Source organism: Mus musculus, chromosome 12, assembly GCF_000001635.26.
Source record: "Mus musculus strain C57BL/6J chromosome 12, GRCm38.p6 C57BL/6J".
In the NCBI taxonomy this organism is placed as follows: Eukaryota; Metazoa; Chordata; class Mammalia; order Rodentia; family Muridae; genus Mus; species Mus musculus.
The window spans coordinates 69,184,151-69,201,555 of record NC_000078.6 but is presented as its reverse complement, the minus strand read 5'-3'; the positions used below and the strand labels follow the sequence as shown (position 1 = coordinate 69,201,555).

General features: G+C 44.4%; 2 protein-coding genes and 1 long non-coding RNA gene across 4 annotated transcripts; 1 reads left to right on the top strand and 2 right to left on the bottom strand.

Annotated features, from left to right (window-relative positions):
- Positions 1 to 1,472: 1,472 nt before the first annotated feature.
- Positions 1,473 to 12,469, top strand: Dnaaf2 (dynein, axonemal assembly factor 2). Of its 2 annotated transcripts, NM_027269.4 has the most exons (3): positions 3,127 to 5,064; positions 8,605 to 8,748; positions 11,162 to 12,469. In NM_027269.4, the coding sequence occupies exons 1-3, from the start codon at positions 3,271 to 3,273 to the stop codon at positions 11,666 to 11,668; spliced, it is 2,445 nt and encodes an 814-aa protein (NP_081545.3). In that variant the 5' UTR covers positions 3,127 to 3,270; the 3' UTR covers positions 11,669 to 12,469. The 2 variants fall into 2 exon arrangements, with proteins under 2 accessions (XP_017170423.1, NP_081545.3); XM_017314934.2 differs by lacking the exon at positions 8,605 to 8,748 and having other exon boundaries at positions 1,473 to 5,064; positions 11,162 to 12,456.
- On the bottom strand, positions 1,688 to 4,345 carry 9330151L19Rik (RIKEN cDNA 9330151L19 gene). Its single transcript, NR_033222.1, has 2 exons — positions 3,941 to 4,345; positions 1,688 to 3,828 (listed from the first exon to the last, which is right to left on the bottom strand). It is a non-coding gene; the product is annotated as an RIKEN cDNA 9330151L19 gene (long non-coding RNA).
- Positions 12,470 to 14,782: 2,313 nt separating the features above from the next.
- Positions 14,783 to 17,398, bottom strand: Mgat2 (mannoside acetylglucosaminyltransferase 2). Its single transcript, NM_146035.2, has one exon. It carries the CDS (start codon positions 16,900 to 16,902, stop codon positions 15,574 to 15,576), a length of 1,329 nt encoding a protein of 442 aa, NP_666147.1. The 5' UTR covers positions 16,903 to 17,398; the 3' UTR covers positions 14,783 to 15,573.
- Positions 17,399 to 17,405: the final 7 nt, after the last annotated feature.

Below are 17,405 nucleotides of genomic sequence, written 5' to 3'. Positions count from 1 at the left end.
TTTGAACTCAGGACCTTCACAGCAGTCGGTGCTCTTAACTGCTGAGCCATCTCGCCAGCCACCTACAGATATGTTTAAGATATAATCTACTCACACATCTGCACTTGTTTCCTTACTTCCATGCTAGTTACACTCCAGTTCATTGTAAAAAAGTAAATACTGGAAATTTTGTGAATTGTTATAATCTAGCTTGGGTTATATAATAACTACATAACCACAGTTAACTCTAGTAATATATTAACAGGTTTTTTTAAATTGTTTAGTCACAAAATTTCTTCTTACAAAGTTGAGAAAAATCTGTTTTTGGAGTATTGATGTACTTACTACATAATTACCAATAATTGCCTTTGGACAGTGGAAATTTTTAACTATTGTTCCCATAGGGTAGGTGGGTCAGTAGGTCTGTCTGTCCACCTAGTTTTTCAAGACACGTCTCACTATGCAGCCCTGGGTATGTATGTATGTATGTATGTATGTATGTATGTATGTATGTATGTGTGTGTGTGTGTTTTTTCAAGACAAGGTTTCACTATATAGTCCTAGCTGTCCTAGAACTTGCTCTGTAGACCAGGCTGGCCTTGAACTCACAGAGATCCACCAACTTTTGTCTTCCTGGTGCCGGGATTAAAGGCATGTGCCGCCCACACCTGACTATTCCCATCCTCGTTTTTAAACTTACAGAGCATGCGGCTTTTGCCGTTTAGCTTTGTTATGCTGAGGATGGGACTGGGAGCTCACCGACTAAGCCCCAGCCCCATAGTTTACTTTGAATCATGTGTTTCACTTTTCTGTGCTGCTATAACAATTCCAAAGACAGGATAACCTACTATGAACAAAAACCTGGGTTTGGGAGTGATTGGTCCAAGAAAGAAGGGCAAAGATAAGGACTTAGATCCTGTCTCAAAAAGGAGGAAGAGGGCTGGGTGTTTAGCTCTATACTTAAAATAGGTAACCAATTCTTGAGGATTTACTGATTCTTTCACCACAGTAGATAGCTTACAACTACCTATAATCCAACACCAAGGAATATGACTTACTCTTCTCTGTCCTTGGTGGGCACCTGCATTCCCCTGCACATATACACACAATTAACAATAAGTCTTTAAAGTGTGTGTATGTGTACACAAACACATCTAGCACGCACGTGATGTTTCTGTTGGATGTATACCTCAAATGGAATTTTTTCATTATATGCGTTTATATTCAACAGTAATTTCCCCAAATGATTGTTCTAACATATTTTCCCAACATAAGAGAGTGCCTGCCAGTGTGCTTTACAGCATGGATTTTTAATTTTTATGTGTGTTGGTGTTTTGCCTGCATGTATATCTGTGTGAGGGTGTCAGATCCCTGGAACTGGAGTTACAGACAGTTCTGACCTGCCATGTGGGTGCTGGGAATTTAACCCAGGTCCTTTCCGAGAGCAGCCAGTGCCTGCTCCTATCTGCTGAGCCATCTCTCCAGCCCTACAAAAGTTGTCTGTCTGTCTCTCTCTCTCTCTTTCTTCTAGTGGTTTAACATTATGTTACCAGGTTGGCAGGATGGCTTAGTGAATAAAAGCATTTTCTGTGCACAAGCCTAACCCCCGGAGTCCCATTCCTGGGACCCACGCTGGGAGAGAGGAACTCCCAGTTGTCTTCTGACCTACACATGCGTTCACGGTGGATGCATGCACATATACAATGATAAAATTTCAAAAAGTACATTATTTATTTACACAGGTAGAGTACGCAATAAATATCTGACGCAGACTGATCCAGTAACAGATGACATTTAAGAGGGAAGATGAGCAGCACTGGCAAGTCCATGAATAGGGAAGCTGACAGAGGAAGGGCAAAGAAAGTAAAGAACAAGAATTTGGAATGCTGAAAATGAAAGAGGAAGGGAAGTCACGCCATTTCAGGCCTCTGGGGCTTAAGCAGTTATTACTCAAATGGAGACATCTGATGGACAGTTGATGAGTCTATAAGCTTAGAATGTGAAACAGAAGTTGGTTATTTGAGTTTTATTTACTTACTTGTTTTGGGTTTTCAAGACAGCGTTTCTCTGGATTCCTTGGCTTTTCTGGAACTTGCTCTGCAGACCAGGCTGGCCTTGAACTCAGAGTCACCATGGTAGTTGAGTACATATATTTAGCATGTGAAAGAGATGGCATAACGGAGATGAGGTGTCATCCCAATCTTGGGACAGTCTACTTAAAATGTAACAGAGGAAGGCCTGCAGATTGGTGGAAAGAATGCTTGTCTCAGGTGTGAGGCCCTGGGTGTGGTTCTGTGGACATTCCCTCCCACAAAAGGAGGAGGCATAAGAGAGAAGCCTGGGAAAGGTCTTGTGATTGCAGTAATGCCAGTATAAACTGCTAAATGCTGCACTTGTAAAACAGGTCTGGGACTGCCCAGCAATCAATAAGTAACCATACCCTAGACCTGGGTGTGTGGCTCAGTGGTACAGCTCAGGCCACAGGTGGGAAGTCCTGGATCCCACACCTAGCCCTGTAACAAAACCAAGTTTCTATAGTCTGGCACAGTAAAGTTCCATTATGTAACTACTACATCTGCTGCATTGGTTCCTAGTGGAGCATTGTTAAGAGACTACAGAGTCAATCTAAGGATATCTAGTTTAAAAAAAAAGCGCAGTTATAAATTCTATTCTCAACCCAAGGAAATTGATCAGGACAAACTGTAATTTTGCTAAGTGATTTGAGAGCTTGCATTTACATTATAAAAAGCGAACACCTTTCTGATGCTTATTAATCTCTGGGATTTGTTTTGTCATCTTTTGCCCCCAAGGGTTTCTGGGAGACAACTATAAGGTGGAATACCTGAAAATGGTAAGGGTTTACTAACGTTGGTTCCACAAAGTAAAGAGAGTCAGATAAAGTTAGGTTTGTGAATTAGCTAGTAAACTTCTCTCTTGTTGGTGAAATTAAACAGTTAATAAGATAAAGACACAGCGCTGAAGATGAGGACAGTTACCACAATAGACTGCAAAGTACACGTATCCTGACACAGTAATTTAAAACCTGTAGCAGGTAGTGTCTGCTTGGTTTGAAGTAACAGTGGAGCCTATTTCTAGCATTTCTACCAGATCGCTGCCCCTCCTCCCAGGCGTTACTATGGCAACAAAGCACGCGCTGCCCGGCCTTGACAATCCAGCCGTTACCTTCTTGGACTGGTCAGTTCTCCATGAGCCAGACTCTGAAGCGCATCCTAGACACTCAATTCACCCTGATCCTTCACTGGGTCTGGGCATTGGGCCGTGTGGGTCACCATGGCCAAGGCGGCGGCCTCCTCAGCGCTGGAGGACTTGGATCTGAGCAGAGAGGAGGTGCAGCGGTTCACCTCCGCCTTTCAGGACCCAGAGTTCCGCCGAATGTTCTCCGAGTACGCCGCGGAGATCACGGACCCCGAGAACCGGAGGCGCTACGAGGAGGAGATCACAGCCCTGGAGCGGGAGCGTGGGGTGGATGTGCGGTTCGTGCACCCTGAGCCGGGCCATGTGCTGCGTACCAGCCTGGACGGGGAGCACCGCTGCTACGTGAACGTGTGCAGCAACTCACTGGTAGGCGTACCTAGCAGCCGGCCCGGCCCGGGGCGCGGCGGCACGGCAGCTGGCAGCCACTGGTCCCTGCCCTATAGCCTGGCTCCCGGCCGCCAGTATGCCGGCCGCAACGGCGCCCGCTACACCGTCTACGACGTGGTCTTCCACCCCGAAGCGCTGGCGCTGGCCCGGAGCCACGAGCGCTTCCGCGAAATGCTGGACGCCACGGCCCTGGAGGCGGTGGAGCAGCAGTTCGGCGTCAGGCTGGACCGCAGGAACGCCAAGACCCTGAAGATCAAGTACAAGGGGATGCCCGAGGCCGCAGTGCTCCGCACGCCCCTACCCGGGGGCGTCCCGGCCCAGCCCGAGGGGGAGCCACCAGGGCTTTTCCCGGACCCACCATATCCATACCGCTACCCCGCGGCAGCGGCGGCGAACACTGCCCGCTCGCCCGCGTCCCCCGCTCCCGAGGCCGTGCAGCGCCCAGAGCCCACGGAGCCGCGCTGCTCCGTGGTGCAGCGCCACCACGTAGACCTCCAGGATTACCGCTGCTCGCGCGACGCGGCCCCGAGCACCGTGCCGCACGAGCTGGTGGTCACCATCGAGCTGCCGCTGCTGCGCTCGGTCGAGCGGGCGGAGCTGGAGGTGAAGGGGAAGCTGCTGTGCCTGGACTCGAGAAACCCCGACTACCGGCTGCGGCTCTCGCTGCCGTACCCGGTGGACGACGGCCGCGGCAAGGCACAGTACAACAAGGCGCGGCGGCAGCTGGTGGTCACGCTGCCGGTGGCGCTGGCCGACGCGCGCCAGGAACCCCCGGCCGCGACACCGGAAGAGCCCGCGGAGGAGACCGGAACTGACGACGTAGCCCGCACTTCCGCGGGCGATTTTGCAGCGGCGCGGGAAGAGTCTGCAGATGGAACCGGAGCTGACCACGGGGAGAAGAGCGGTGTGGGAGCCCCAGACCCCGGGGCTGCACACGCTGAAGGGGAGCTCGTTCCCGAACCGGAGCAGGACTTCGGAGGGGACTCGGTGGCACCTCTAGACCTCGGGAAAGGGACTTCTCCTGGGGACCGAAGCCTCCCTTACTCTGCTTTCCCGGGCGGCGACACCGAATCCCTGTGCGGAGACCCCGGTGTCCAGACGAATGAGGAGCAGGAGAGGACCCGCCACGACACCGCGGGCTCAGCCATGGGTGACCCCGGAACCGAGAGCATCGCACCCGTGTGCCCTCCTTTACAGTGTAATCAGGACGAAGACTCCTTGACTTTGCTCATCCAAGTGCCTGGGATTCTGCCACAAACTCTTCACGGACATCTAAGCCCCGTCGGTTACGAATTGTGCTTCTCTACACAAGACTCGGGTTATTCCTGCACTTTGCAGTTTGCTCCAGAGAATAAGTTGAGTACCAGAGAACCCGAGACTAGCGTTTCTTTAAATAATGCAGTCATAGTACTGGCAAAATCTCCAGAGAGCCACGGACTTTGGCGAGAGTGGTATTGTGGCTTGAACAAGGAGTCTTTGGAGGTAACCGTTCTCACTATTTGAAATACTCTATCTTACTTTAAACATTTTTTGTTACAGGCACATAAACAAATATTTTCTATCTATTCATACGATGACAGTGCAGGCTAAGCTCATTCTCAAAGAGAAGATTGCACGTATTCTATCCTAAGGATGCTCTTAAGCCTTCACGGTTGACCCGTATTACACCTGTTTACTCGGGGTCCACCGACTAGAAAACCAGTGGATTTTAGTGACTTCTCTCTAGACTTCTGGAAATGTATGCAAGAAATTGAGGGTTCAGTCTCTCCTGAGAAAAAGGTTATAACTATAGTTAGTAAGATCTTGTCTCAAAAAAACAAGTGTGTGTGTGGATTGGGCACTTGGTAATTTTGTTTGAGGTTTATATCAAAGTTATATGTAAACTGCAACAGTGAAGAGGCTAAGGTGTAGTTCGGTGGCAGAGTGTTGGCCTGCAGCCTCCCAGAAAGTCAAGTTGTCACAGACAACAATAGCTTTGTAGACTGTTCAACCCTGAGCTCTGAGCTCCAGCCTGCCAAAACAGTTCACTTCTTCTAGATGTTTTTCTAAATCACAGTGGGATTAAGGCATATTTGAAGACTTAAGTAGATTTATTATAATTATACCATTAATTATTATCACCTGTGATGGGGCTAATGGGATCATAAAACCCGTTCTTTTATTTTATACTATACTGTATCAAGCCCCAAGTATCGGACATAATGATGCGTTCAGGAGCGTTACACCCTAACGTTCAGGAGCCTGAGGCAGGAGGATTATGAGTTTGAGGCCAGTTTTTTTTTTTTTTTTTTTGGTTTTTCGAGACAGGGTTTCTCTGTATAGTCCTGGCTGTCCTGGAACTCACACTGTAGACCAGGCTGGCCTTGAACTCAGAAATCCGCCTGCCTCTGCCTCCGGAGTGCTGGGATTAAAGGCGTGTGCCACCACACCCAGCTTGAGGCCAGTTTTATAGTGAGACACAGTCCTAAAAAAAAAAGAAAATTGGGAGTAGTGAGACATACAGTAATTTCATTACTATATATGTTTTTATGAAACTAGTCATAGAGAGACTCGTGGCTTTCAAGGCCAGAATTGTCACTTTACACATAAAAAGTACTAAATACATATTTATTTACACCCTAAGTAGTAACTAAGTTTTAGGGCCAGTGAATTCAGCCACTCATAATAAAATCAGTCATTAGGATAAATATGAATTTTCTGTAGTTACCATTTCCATATAGATATTTCCTTGAATTCCTGAGAATTCAAAATATTTGGTGTATCTTTTTTTCAGAATGAAGCAGAGGTAATAAATGAATGAATATAAGACCATGAATCTCAAATGTTAGCAAGGCAAATTGCTCTAAATATAAAATTATTCTAATCCATTAGTTCTCTTGCAAATTCAAATATTGTTTAATTTAATTGAACATAACTTGAAACATATCTCTAATTTTTGTCCCCCCTCTTTGGACCACCTAATAATCTTTACTTTGTAATTACAATATTATTTAAATAAAAGCACAGAAGATAATTTTATTTGAGGTAACACTGAACCAATCTTATAAATTAGTTTAAATATGGTTAAATGGCTAAATCTCACTTGACTGAATATAAACAAATTATATGGTGTTTGGATTTGGGTGATAGTGATGTTTAAATTCTCTATTAATAGTTGAGAAATCTTGTGTTGTAAAACTACTTAGTTAGGCTGGAGAGATGGCTCAATGGTTAAGAGCACTGACTGCTCTTCCAGAGGTCCTGAGTTCAAATCCCAGTAACCACATGATGGCTCACAACCATCTGAAATGAGATCTGATGCCCTCTTCTGGTGTGTCCGAAGACAGCTACAGTGTACTTATATATAATAAATAAATAAATCTTTTAAAAAATTAAAGTTACAGGAATGGGGTGTCCACAGGAGGAATTGAAGAGGAAGAGGGATGGATGGAAACTATATAATTACAGTATACAACTCTGAAATTCTCAAAAATAATAATAAAATAAATATTTTTTTAAAAACTAGTTTAAGTAACTCTATACACATAAAATATTTCACTCTATACTATATAACTATATACACTAAAGTATTTCAATTCTTAGGAATAAAACATATGGTGACTTCTTTGAAAAGCCCACACCCATGTTCTAGAGTGTCTCTCCAAGTGCCACTCTTGGTTCTCACGCTCTTTTCCTGAATGTCTCTCTAGACCCTTGGCTGCCCTGGAACTAACTCTGTTGTAGATGAGGCTAACCATGTCTTCTGCCTCCTGAGTATCCTGATAAAGATGTGAGGCGCCTTATCTTACCATTATCCTTGTTCCTAGAGTCAGTACTAAATATTTTTGTTAAACCCTGACATTGCTTCAAAAATCAAAAATAAATAGAATTTATTTCTTTTAAATATTGTAATTGGCCCTTTTGTGGCTAAGAACTTTGTGTTTTACTTCGTTTTGTTTCAGAGGTCTGAGGTGGCCTGAGCTAGCCCATGTAGCTGAAGGTGACCCTGAACTTATGATCTTCCTGCCTCTACTTCCCAGGTGCTAGAGAATAGAGGTTTGTGCCACTACATCCAGTTTACAGTCAAGAATTTTAACAGGGGCTGGAGAGATGGCTCAGAGGTTAAGAGCACTGACTGCTCTTCTGAAGGTCCTGAGTTCAAATCCCAGCAACCACATGGTGGCTCACAACCATCTGTAATGAGATCTGATGCCCTCTTCTAGGGTATCTGAAGATAGCTACAGTATACTTACATATAATAAATAAATCTTTAAAAAAAAAAGAGAGAGACCAGTTTTAAGGGCTGGTGAGATGGCTCAGTGGGTAAGAGCACCCGACTGCTCTTCCGAAGGTCCAGAATTCAAATCCCAGCAACCACATGGTGGCTCACAACCATCCGTAACAAGATCTGCCTCCCTCTTCTGGTGTGTCTGAAGACAGCTACAGTGTACTTACATATAATAATAAATAAATCTTTAAAAAAAAAAAAAAGAATTTTAGCAGGTCTATTTGAACAGATCTAGTTCTGTATATTTCTTAGCTGGTTCATTAGGAATTAATAGAAGACTGAACTATAGCCTTTGCAGTGAATATTCCTAAGACAGAACAAGAGGCACCAGCACTTAGGGGTGGAGGCAGAAGGATCACCAGCAGGTACCCAGAGGCTCCCCTGGGCTACCTCTGACACTATATATATTTGGGAGAAATGAAAGAAGAATGCTGTTTGTAAGCTCATCCTCGTAGGAAAAGCACAGCTCTACTTTAGTAAACTCAGGAAAAGCACCAAGACGTTTTCCTTCCTCTTTGGTGTTTTGAGACAGGGTTTCTCTGTATAGCCCTGGCTGTCCTGGAACTCACTCTGTAGACCAGGCTGGCCTCAAATTCAGAAATCCACCTGACTCTGCCTCCCGAGTGTTGGGATTAAAGGTGTGCACCACCAAGCCTGGCTTTCCTTTCTCTTTTTAGGTAGATCTCATGAATACATGTTTTTCATATTAGTTATATTCTGGGCAATACTAGATTTTTTTTTCTTCTTTACTTTAGGAAAGATTGTTTATCAATGAAGAAAATGTTAATGGGTTTCTTGAAGAGGTCCTTTGCTCCCCATTGAAGCAGGCAAGGTCTCTGGCCCCACCGCTGATTGAGGTTCTTCAGGCCACTGATGAGCAGGTTCAGATCCATGCAGAGGTAAGAGCTTAGAGGGCAGTCAAAAATAGTGACTGACGGCAATACCAGTGACTGTTGGCCAAATGACTGCAGTTCTTCAATTTTTGACATCAGAATTTGAAATAACATGTACATAATGGGTGGGCAGAGTGTGGTGGTAAGACTTCTGTCTGCATGTCTACTATATAATAAAACATTTTTATTTTCATGTTACAAATCATTTTACTGTGAGTAAACACCAGAGAGATTTAAAAAGTCAGATGAATTTAATAGTTACTAAACAGCAATTGAACTTGCAAATGAATCTTAGAGTCAGAATTTTACAGTTAGACAATTTTAGCAGTTTGTCTTGCTGTGGTTTGAAATCCAGAATCTTATAGTCTGTGTAACATTTATAAGAGCACCACACACAGCAAAAGCATTTAAGACTCACACAAGGCAAAAAGATATTCATCATGGCCTCACTGCTAAGAATATACCAAAGAACAATTTAGTTAGCTATAATCCAAGAAAGAAATATATGAGAGCAACTTCTGTATATGTACCGTGTCACACATGTGGGCATACAGACAGTAAAAACATTTATCTTATATGAGTGTTTTGCTACACGTCTGTCTGTGTACCACACTTGTGCCTGGTGCCCACTGGAGGCCAGAAGAGAGCATCGAATCCCTTGGAAGTGCAATTACACAGGCTTGAACACCATGTGGATTGAGAATTGAGCCCATGCCTCCTGGAAGAGTAGCCATTGAGCTGTTCTCTGTCCCCTAAATAAAATATTTTTAAATCTGATTTTTAGAAGGATAGATGTTTTTAATCCCACAATATTCCTCCAGTTATGCATATATATTTAGAAAGTTTGCAGAAATAAGCAAGTCTCTTGGCTTTCCAACCATAGAAATGACATCATAGAATTTACTCATTGTTTTTAGCTGAACCCTTAAGTTAGGTTATGCTCATGGCCAACACTGGACAAAACCCACCTAGGAACTAGCATTCCACACTGAGGAAGGAAAGTGGAGAAACTCAGCAATGCCCTTTTAGTAACTAAAGGTGTTTATAGGCACTTTTCAAAAGCTTTGTCCTTCATTATGAAAGAGATGAAGAATAATTGAAATGAATTTTCTTTTTATTTTTTAAATTTTAACCAGCCTTAGTGGTGCAGACCTTTAGTCCTAGAACTCAGGAGGCAGAGGCAGGCCAGCCTGATCTACACACGGAGTTCCAGGACAGCCAGGGACGTGTAGAGAAACCTTGTCTCAAGAGAGAGACAGGCAGCTCTCCTGCTCTCTCCCTGCTTCCCTTCCCCCTTTCCCCGTGGTTATGGCCGGCCTCCACTTCTCTTTCTCTCTCTCTCTTTTTTTTTTTTTTGTTGTTTTTATTTTTCGAGACAGGTTTCTCTGTGTAGCCCTGGCTGTCCTGGAACTCACTTTGTAGACCAGGCTGGCCTCGAACTCAGAAATCTGCCTGCCTCTGCCTCCCAAGTGCTGGGATTAAAGGCATGCATCACCACGCCCGGCTTTTTTGTTTCTTTTTCTTTTTTTTTTATACTCTCTACTTCTCTCTGCCTTTCTCTGTCTCTACTACCCTCTTAACTCCCCTCCCCATGCCCTGAATAAACTCTATTCTATACTATAAAAAAGAGAAAGACAGATAAACAAAGAGAGACAGAGAGAGAGAGAGAGAGAGAGAGAGAGAGAGAGAGAGAAAGAGGAGAAAGAAAGAAATGTGCATCTAAAGATTTTTATTTTATGTGTATAGGAGAGTTTTGTCAGCATGTATATATACACACTTGCTCTAACAAGTATGCTGCAGGCGGGGCAATCTGCCATATGGATGCTGGTAACTGAACCTGGTCTTCCCAGCAGGTGTTCTGCTAAACCATTTCTCCAGTCGTACCTGAAAAAATTTAATTAGCAAATCAAAGCCGCCAGTCATTGTGGCTTAATTTCAGGCAGATCTAGTTCCAAGCCAGACCCTGTCAAAATATAAGGGCTGAAGAGATGGCTCAGAAGTTAAGAGCACTGACTGCTTTTCTAAAGGTCCTTCCTAAGTTTAATTCCTAGCAACCACTATGTGTATAACCACTATAGTATACCATTATAACCATCTATACTGAGATCTGGTGCCCTCTTCTGGCCTGCAGGCATACATGCAGGCAGAACACTATACATAATAAATCTTTAAAAAAAAATTTTTTTAAAGAAAATTGAATTTAGTTTGAGGTTGAGATGGCTCAGTAGATACAGATGCTTGCTGCAACCATGGAAAGAGAAAACTACCTCCAGAAAACTCTCACCTCTAAACACCCCTAACCACCACACACACACACACACACACACACACACACATATGTAAACGCTATGATTCCATTTGCTTTTCAATTGATTCAATTCTGTTGCTTCAAACAATTACTAATTTGCTATTTATACAGTTGCAGGAATGTAGTGATCCTGCTGGGCTTCAAGGAAAGGGAAAAGGAGTCAGAGAAGGCTGTCCTCTGAGTGAAGCAGAAGCCGCTGACCAGTCCGCCACCTCTCCAGCTGCTTCTGATTCAGCTGCAGCAGTCGAAGCACTAAAAATAAACACGCATGGTTCAGCTGTGGACCTGCAACACGGCTGTCCTGAGGTTCCTCACGTACTGTCTGGAAAACCGCTGCAACCAGAGGCAAAAATGGATCCTGAGTTTATAAGAGAAAGTAGTACTACCTACTCGACTGAGGAAAAGGAAAATATAAGAGAGCCAGTAATAAGCAAGGGGGAAAAAATAAATGGAGATCACCCATCTTCATTACTGAACAAAACTGTGGTTCAAAACATACCTGACTTTGACACTATAAAAGAGACGAATATGCAGGATGGTAGTGTGCAGATTATTAGAGACCACACGACTCATTGTGCATTCAGTTTTCAGAATCCCTTGCTATATGATTTAGACTGATGTATATGATTTTGAAATTTAAAAATTGAGTAAAAAAAATTGGGACCTAAGACAGGTTGTTTGTGTTTTTAAATTGATGTAAAACCAAACATTTACAGTTAATTTTGGTGAGGAAGCTGGCAGCAATCCCAATGCCTAGCTAGCACTGGGAACCTGATGGTCAGTCAGTTTAGGTCAGGCTCAGCTACAAAATTAGGGGCCAGCCTAGGCTACGTGAGACCATGCCTTTTTAAAAACAAAAACCCCTGGAGATACTTTTCTTGAATAGTTTCCTTAATAAGAGAAAATATTTATGATTTTTTTCAAAGTATTCTTTTTTTGTTTTTGGTTTTTTTTGAGACAGGGTTTTTCTGTGTAGCCTTGGCTGTCCTGAACCTCACTTTGTAGACCAGGCTGGTCTCGAACTCAGAAATCTGCCTGCCTCTGCCTCCCCAGTGCTGAGATTAAAGGCCAAAGTATCTTAAAAAACATTTATTTGGGGTCAAGGAGATGTGGAGATGTGGGTCATCACATGCATATGGAAGGCAGAAGACTGTGTCTCTGGGATTAAGCCCAGGTCATCGGCCTTGGTGGGAAGCCATCTGTCTGGTCCCGTAGTTTGTGAGACCTGGGTTGGTTCTGTATTCCCTATGTAGCCTGGCCTACCCTCAAAGTCTTCCTGCCTGAGTTTCTGAGGCTGGGACTAAGGCATGCATCAGCATGCTGGGTTAAAGATACTTAGTTGGACTACAAGTAGATCCTGGGTTTGTGTTCAATTTGATTTTTATATTAAAGTTTCAAAATAAAAATTCATTGAGTTAACGTTTGTTACCTACATTCTCAAGAATGCAGTTAACTGGAATATGATGGAGGAATACAATCCTAAAATTTGTTCACATTTTTAAGAAGGGAAAGAACTCTCCTAACAGATAATGATCTAAACCAGTAGAAATGAAACTTAGCTACTTTTGCACCAGTTTTCATAAAAGTCTGTCACATATATAATTTAAGATAATTTGGGGTGTAGTTGGATAGCTCAGCAAATAGAGGGTACCTGCTGGCAGGCCTGACGACCTGAGTTCAATCCCTGTACTTGCATGTTGGAAAGAGAGAATCTACTTCTGCAAGTGTTTTCTGACCCCTACACCTATATGGTGGCACACAAACTTGTGCACACACACAACACATACACAGATTAACAAGTTGGGTGTGGTGGTGCATACCTTTAATCCAAATCCTCTGCAGTAGCAGGTGGGCCTGTAAATTGAAGGCCAGATCTACACAGTTCCAGGACAGCTAGGGCTACAAAGAGAACCTGTCTCTGGGGAAAAAGAGAGCACTCATCCTTTTGGGGACTGGAGACAGTGGCTGAGCAGTTCAGAGCCCTTGCTCTTGAGAGGACCCAGGTTCGATCCCTACCACCCACATTATAGCTCATAACCACCTAATTTCGAGGGTCAGAGGATTTGATGCCCTCCTCTAGCTTATGTGGGCACCAGGTGCCCAAGTGAGCATACATACGTGCAGGCAAAACATCAATATGCATACAGATAAATTTAAATGTTTTAAGATTATTCAAAACCAACTCTAATTTCTTGGAAGTTAAAGTATTAACATCTTTTGGTAGCTGGGCGTGGTGGTGCAAGCCTTTAATCCCAGCACTCTGGAGGCAGAGACAGGCGGATTTCTGAGTTCGAGGCCAGCCTGGTTTACAGAGTGAGTTCCAGGACAGCCAGGGCTATACAGAGAAACCCTGTCTTGAAAAACCAAAAAAAAAAAAAAAAAAAAAAAACTTTTGGTTTTAAAGAATGTTTAAAATTTCTAAAGAGGTTAGAGAGATGGCTCACTAGTTAATAGTAGCTGCTCTTTGAGAGGATCCTGGTTCAATTTCCAGCACCCACCTAGCAGCTCACAACTATGTGTTAACTCCAGTCCCAGAGGAGTCAACGCCCTCTGACCTCCACAGGTGGTACACAGATACACATGCAGACAAAATACCCACACACAATAAATTTAGCAGAGGAATTAAAAAAACAAAAACCTGGCCATTTTTGTTCTGACAGAAAAATTGCCTTTTCTATCAAAACCAACTATTTTTAAAATCAATTTGTAACTTCTAAAATGAGGCAAAGAGGAGATCCAAACAGATTTGTGGGTTTTTTTTCTCACAAAGTATTTTAGACCAGAATGGAAAAAAAAAAACATAAAAAATATAAGTGGAAGAAATGTCTGTGGGTGTCACTAGGCCCAAGGCCATGAGCTGATCTAGTTCTGTTTCAGGTAAGACCACTAATGACTAGCCTTTGAACACTCCTGGAAACCTCTTTCTTCTGTCCTTTGAACTGGTGATATCAGGTTAAGATACTATACAGGGGTGTAAATCCTGGAGAAGGTGTTTACATCTCTCCCCATGCAACGTTGAACATTATGCACTTGGGGTACAACCCTTGCATTGCATGCAAAGGGCTCTGTAATCCCAGCTGAAGGCACAAGTGGGAGGGTTATAAACACAAGGCCAGCCAGAGCTATGCACACAAACCAATCTTTAAACAAGCAAAGAGTAAGACAGCTCAGTGGTAAAGGTACCTGCCACCAAAGTGCCTGGAGTTCTGTCCCTGAGACTCACAGGGTAGAGAGCCAACGTCCTCTGACCTTCAGCATTCACTACCAACACACGTGCACACAGGATACAAATGTGGTAAAACATTTCAAAAGCCAAAGCCCAGGCAACTTTGCTTCACCTTGAAAATGCACAACAGTTCTAGTACGAGAGTGGTTCAAGAGCAACAGTCATCTTCACACAGAAATGAGTCCTCTGTCATTTTTTTTTTCTACATCATGGAAAGGTAAGCCTCAAGATTGCTTCTTACTCCTGTAACTGTACTTTTAAGAGTATCTCAGTTACGGCTGGCACCAGTTTTGCTGTACCTTGGCAAAACTGAACTTTGGATCGTTCTGGCCTTCAAAAACAATTTAGGCAGAACTTCCCTTAGGCAGCAGCTTTTCTTACTGCTCATTATCTATGCCTGGCTAATTTGAAAGCCAAACAATTTCTTCCTAAGAGAATGCACTGTCATGAACAGGCTTCCTTTAAGCTCATACAATGTATAGCTAGAAAATATTAAGATGTGATGCTCATTCTCAAAACTCCTAGAATGCCTTTATTGATACAAATAGAAGATTCTGCAAAATGATTAGGGAATTTTATGCAAAAATGAGTATTTTATTTTGGCAGCACTAAGAAGAAAAAAATCAAAACCACTGTATTTCTACATTGAGGTGAAAACATTGCTTTAACTTCCTTATTAATCAAATACATTCCAAAGGAAATCATGTAATATGTATGTTGAAAGCACAGGCAAATCTTAACACAATAGCACAGGAATCAGTAATACTGAAAATGACTCTTCCGACAGGATGCTTAACAAACTTAAAACTTCTGAGTTATTGAACCAAAGGATTCCTTTCTAATAACTGTGTCAATAGTGAAACTGGGTCTGTCCCAGAAATACTCTAGTGATTTCATTGTAATACTTTTTACTGTTGTTGACAGTTTTAAATAAATCTTGATATACTTAAAATAACTTTTGAAAGTGGAAAAGTATACAAAGTTTTAGATAAAAAGATTAACAGATGTGATTTAAATAAAATTTCCCCTTTCTTTTTTTATCAATAATCTAATCATTACTTTTAAGCAGATAGACTGAATTTTAAAACCCAGTCCCAAAATGAAAATTTCAGTTTGAAATTTTAATCAGTCCTAACTGGAAAGGATTGCTATGTATCTGGACACCTTTTACAAGAAGTTTATGTATTAAAGCAGAGGCCGGTTCCTATACCTTTATTCAATTGTATATCCCATTGAGACAAATATAAAAAATAGAAGACTGTCACTTTTGCTTTTGCAATTGTGATATTTTTTTTCCTCACTGCAGTCTTCTATAACTTTTACAGAGTTCATGGTCCCTAATATCTCCCCACCCTCCATTTTTCCTAGGTGGGGAAATGGCTGCCATAGGAAACTTCTCACCGATAACTAGAGTTTCCGGAAACAGGTATTGTTTGTTGCTATTTAATAATGACTCAATTTGGGCACTCTGGGTGGATGGCCTACATGTTTTCTTGTGATGCATACCACAGTCTCCAGCATGAAAAATCCTAGGAGCCTGAGGAACTAAGACTTTCCAGATTTTAGGAAGACAAGCTAGAGTCAAATACTGAAGAGTCCAGTCCCAGTTATAATCATCGTAAGTACAGAAAGTGTCCGTGCATTCGATAAGCTTCTGATATGCATCTCGGGTCAAGGCTAGCCCCATGTTGTGCTCTGTCGATTTCCAAGTTTTCACATCTACTTTGTCAGCAATGCCATAGAAACTCCGAATGGTGGTGTAGGTCCCTAGAGAGAGGACGTCACACCCAGGACACTCCTGCTGCTTCAGTTTCCACATCTTTTTGAAGACATGGTAAAAGTCTGGGGCTAAGTAGTGGTCCTCTTCCAGGAAGAGTATAAGGCCAGTGTAATCTTGAAGAACTTTGACTCTTTCCCATACAAAATGCAGCTTCCACCACCAATGGTGTTTGGTTTGTGAGAACTTGGCCTCTCTGTAATGGCCGAAGGAGTCAGGGTATTCGGCATTGATGCACCCCAACTTCAGAGCTGCATTCTTCTTTAGGTCTCTGGGGCAATCTCTAGGGTCACTACCCGGAAACTCATTCGGGTACAGCTGAATGCTGAACGGAAAGAACACTTGCAGAACCGGGCAGAAATCCACCCTGGAGATCAGACTGTTGATCTCTGCGGACCAGAAGTCATGGCTAAAGATGACTAGGACTTCCTGAATACCCTGGGCTTTGCGAAGCGAGTCTATCAGCAACCTGAGGTATTCCGGCCTGTTATGCACCTGGACCACCAGCACCAGCTCCCCGGGGCTCCAGGTGCCGTCATTACCGACGTTCCTCAGCATCTGATCGAAGTTCAACTGGTACACCAGGGACCGGTACCGCAGCGTTAGGTTGTCCACCTCCGGCCGCGGGACCGCGGGAACCAGAGGAGCGGCCGATTCGTTTGAGACCCTGCGGATGCCTACGGACACAGCAAGGTGGCCCGCACCCCGTACGGGCTCCGCGTCCAGCAGCGGCGGGCCAAGGGCGTCGCTCTTCCTTTGTCGCCCATTGCTACTCCAGAGGACGAAGCCGCAGGCGGCCACCACGAGCGTCAGGATTAGCACCTTCCGTTTGTAGATGCGGAACCTCATGGTCTCCAGGGCCCGGAGCGCGGGCGCGGAAAAGAAGCTGGCGGCCTCTGCACGGAAGGGGCGGGCGGGCGGCGCCGTCGCCTTGGCCTGCAGCCCTAGGAACTGGCCCCCGCGGCGGCCCTCGCTAACTCATCCCGGGCTCCGGCGTCCTGGGGCCCGAAGGCTCTCAACTGCCTCGCGCCGCCCGGGCTCCGCGCATCCTCTCTGGCAGTTGCAGCTCCGGCAGCCGCCCCGCCGCTACGAGCCGCGGCTCAACGTCGCCTCGGTCCTCTCCATTCAGCACCCGGGGGTCCCGGAAGAAGCCCCGCCGCGGTCGCCGACACCGTGATTCCTTTACCTGCGCTGCCCGTGGCTCTGCGTCCTCTGCGCGCTCATCCTTGCTCGCACGGCGGAACGGCGACACCGAACGCCGCAGCCTCGCCCCGCTCCGGCAGCGACCGCTCTGACAAGCCGCGACTGGCCTGCGAGCGCCCGGGCCCTCCGGCCCACACCCTCCGCCCCGC

Bases quoted from the DNA above. Each gene is read 5' to 3' on its own strand.
- Dnaaf2 (NM_027269.4), top strand. From the start codon at position 3,271: ATGGCCAAGGCGGCGGCCTCCTCAGCGCTGGAGGACTTGGATCTGAGC. The intron at 5,065-8,604 runs GTAACCGTTCTC...TCTTTACTTTAG, and splicing joins TGAACAAGGAGTCTTTGGAG to GAAAGATTGTTTATCAATGA. The intron at 8,749-11,161 runs GTAAGAGCTTAG...CTATTTATACAG, and splicing joins AGGTTCAGATCCATGCAGAG to TTGCAGGAATGTAGTGATCC.
- Mgat2 (NM_146035.2), bottom strand. From the start codon at position 16,902: ATGAGGTTCCGCATCTACAAACGGAAGGTGCTAATCCTGACGCTCGTG.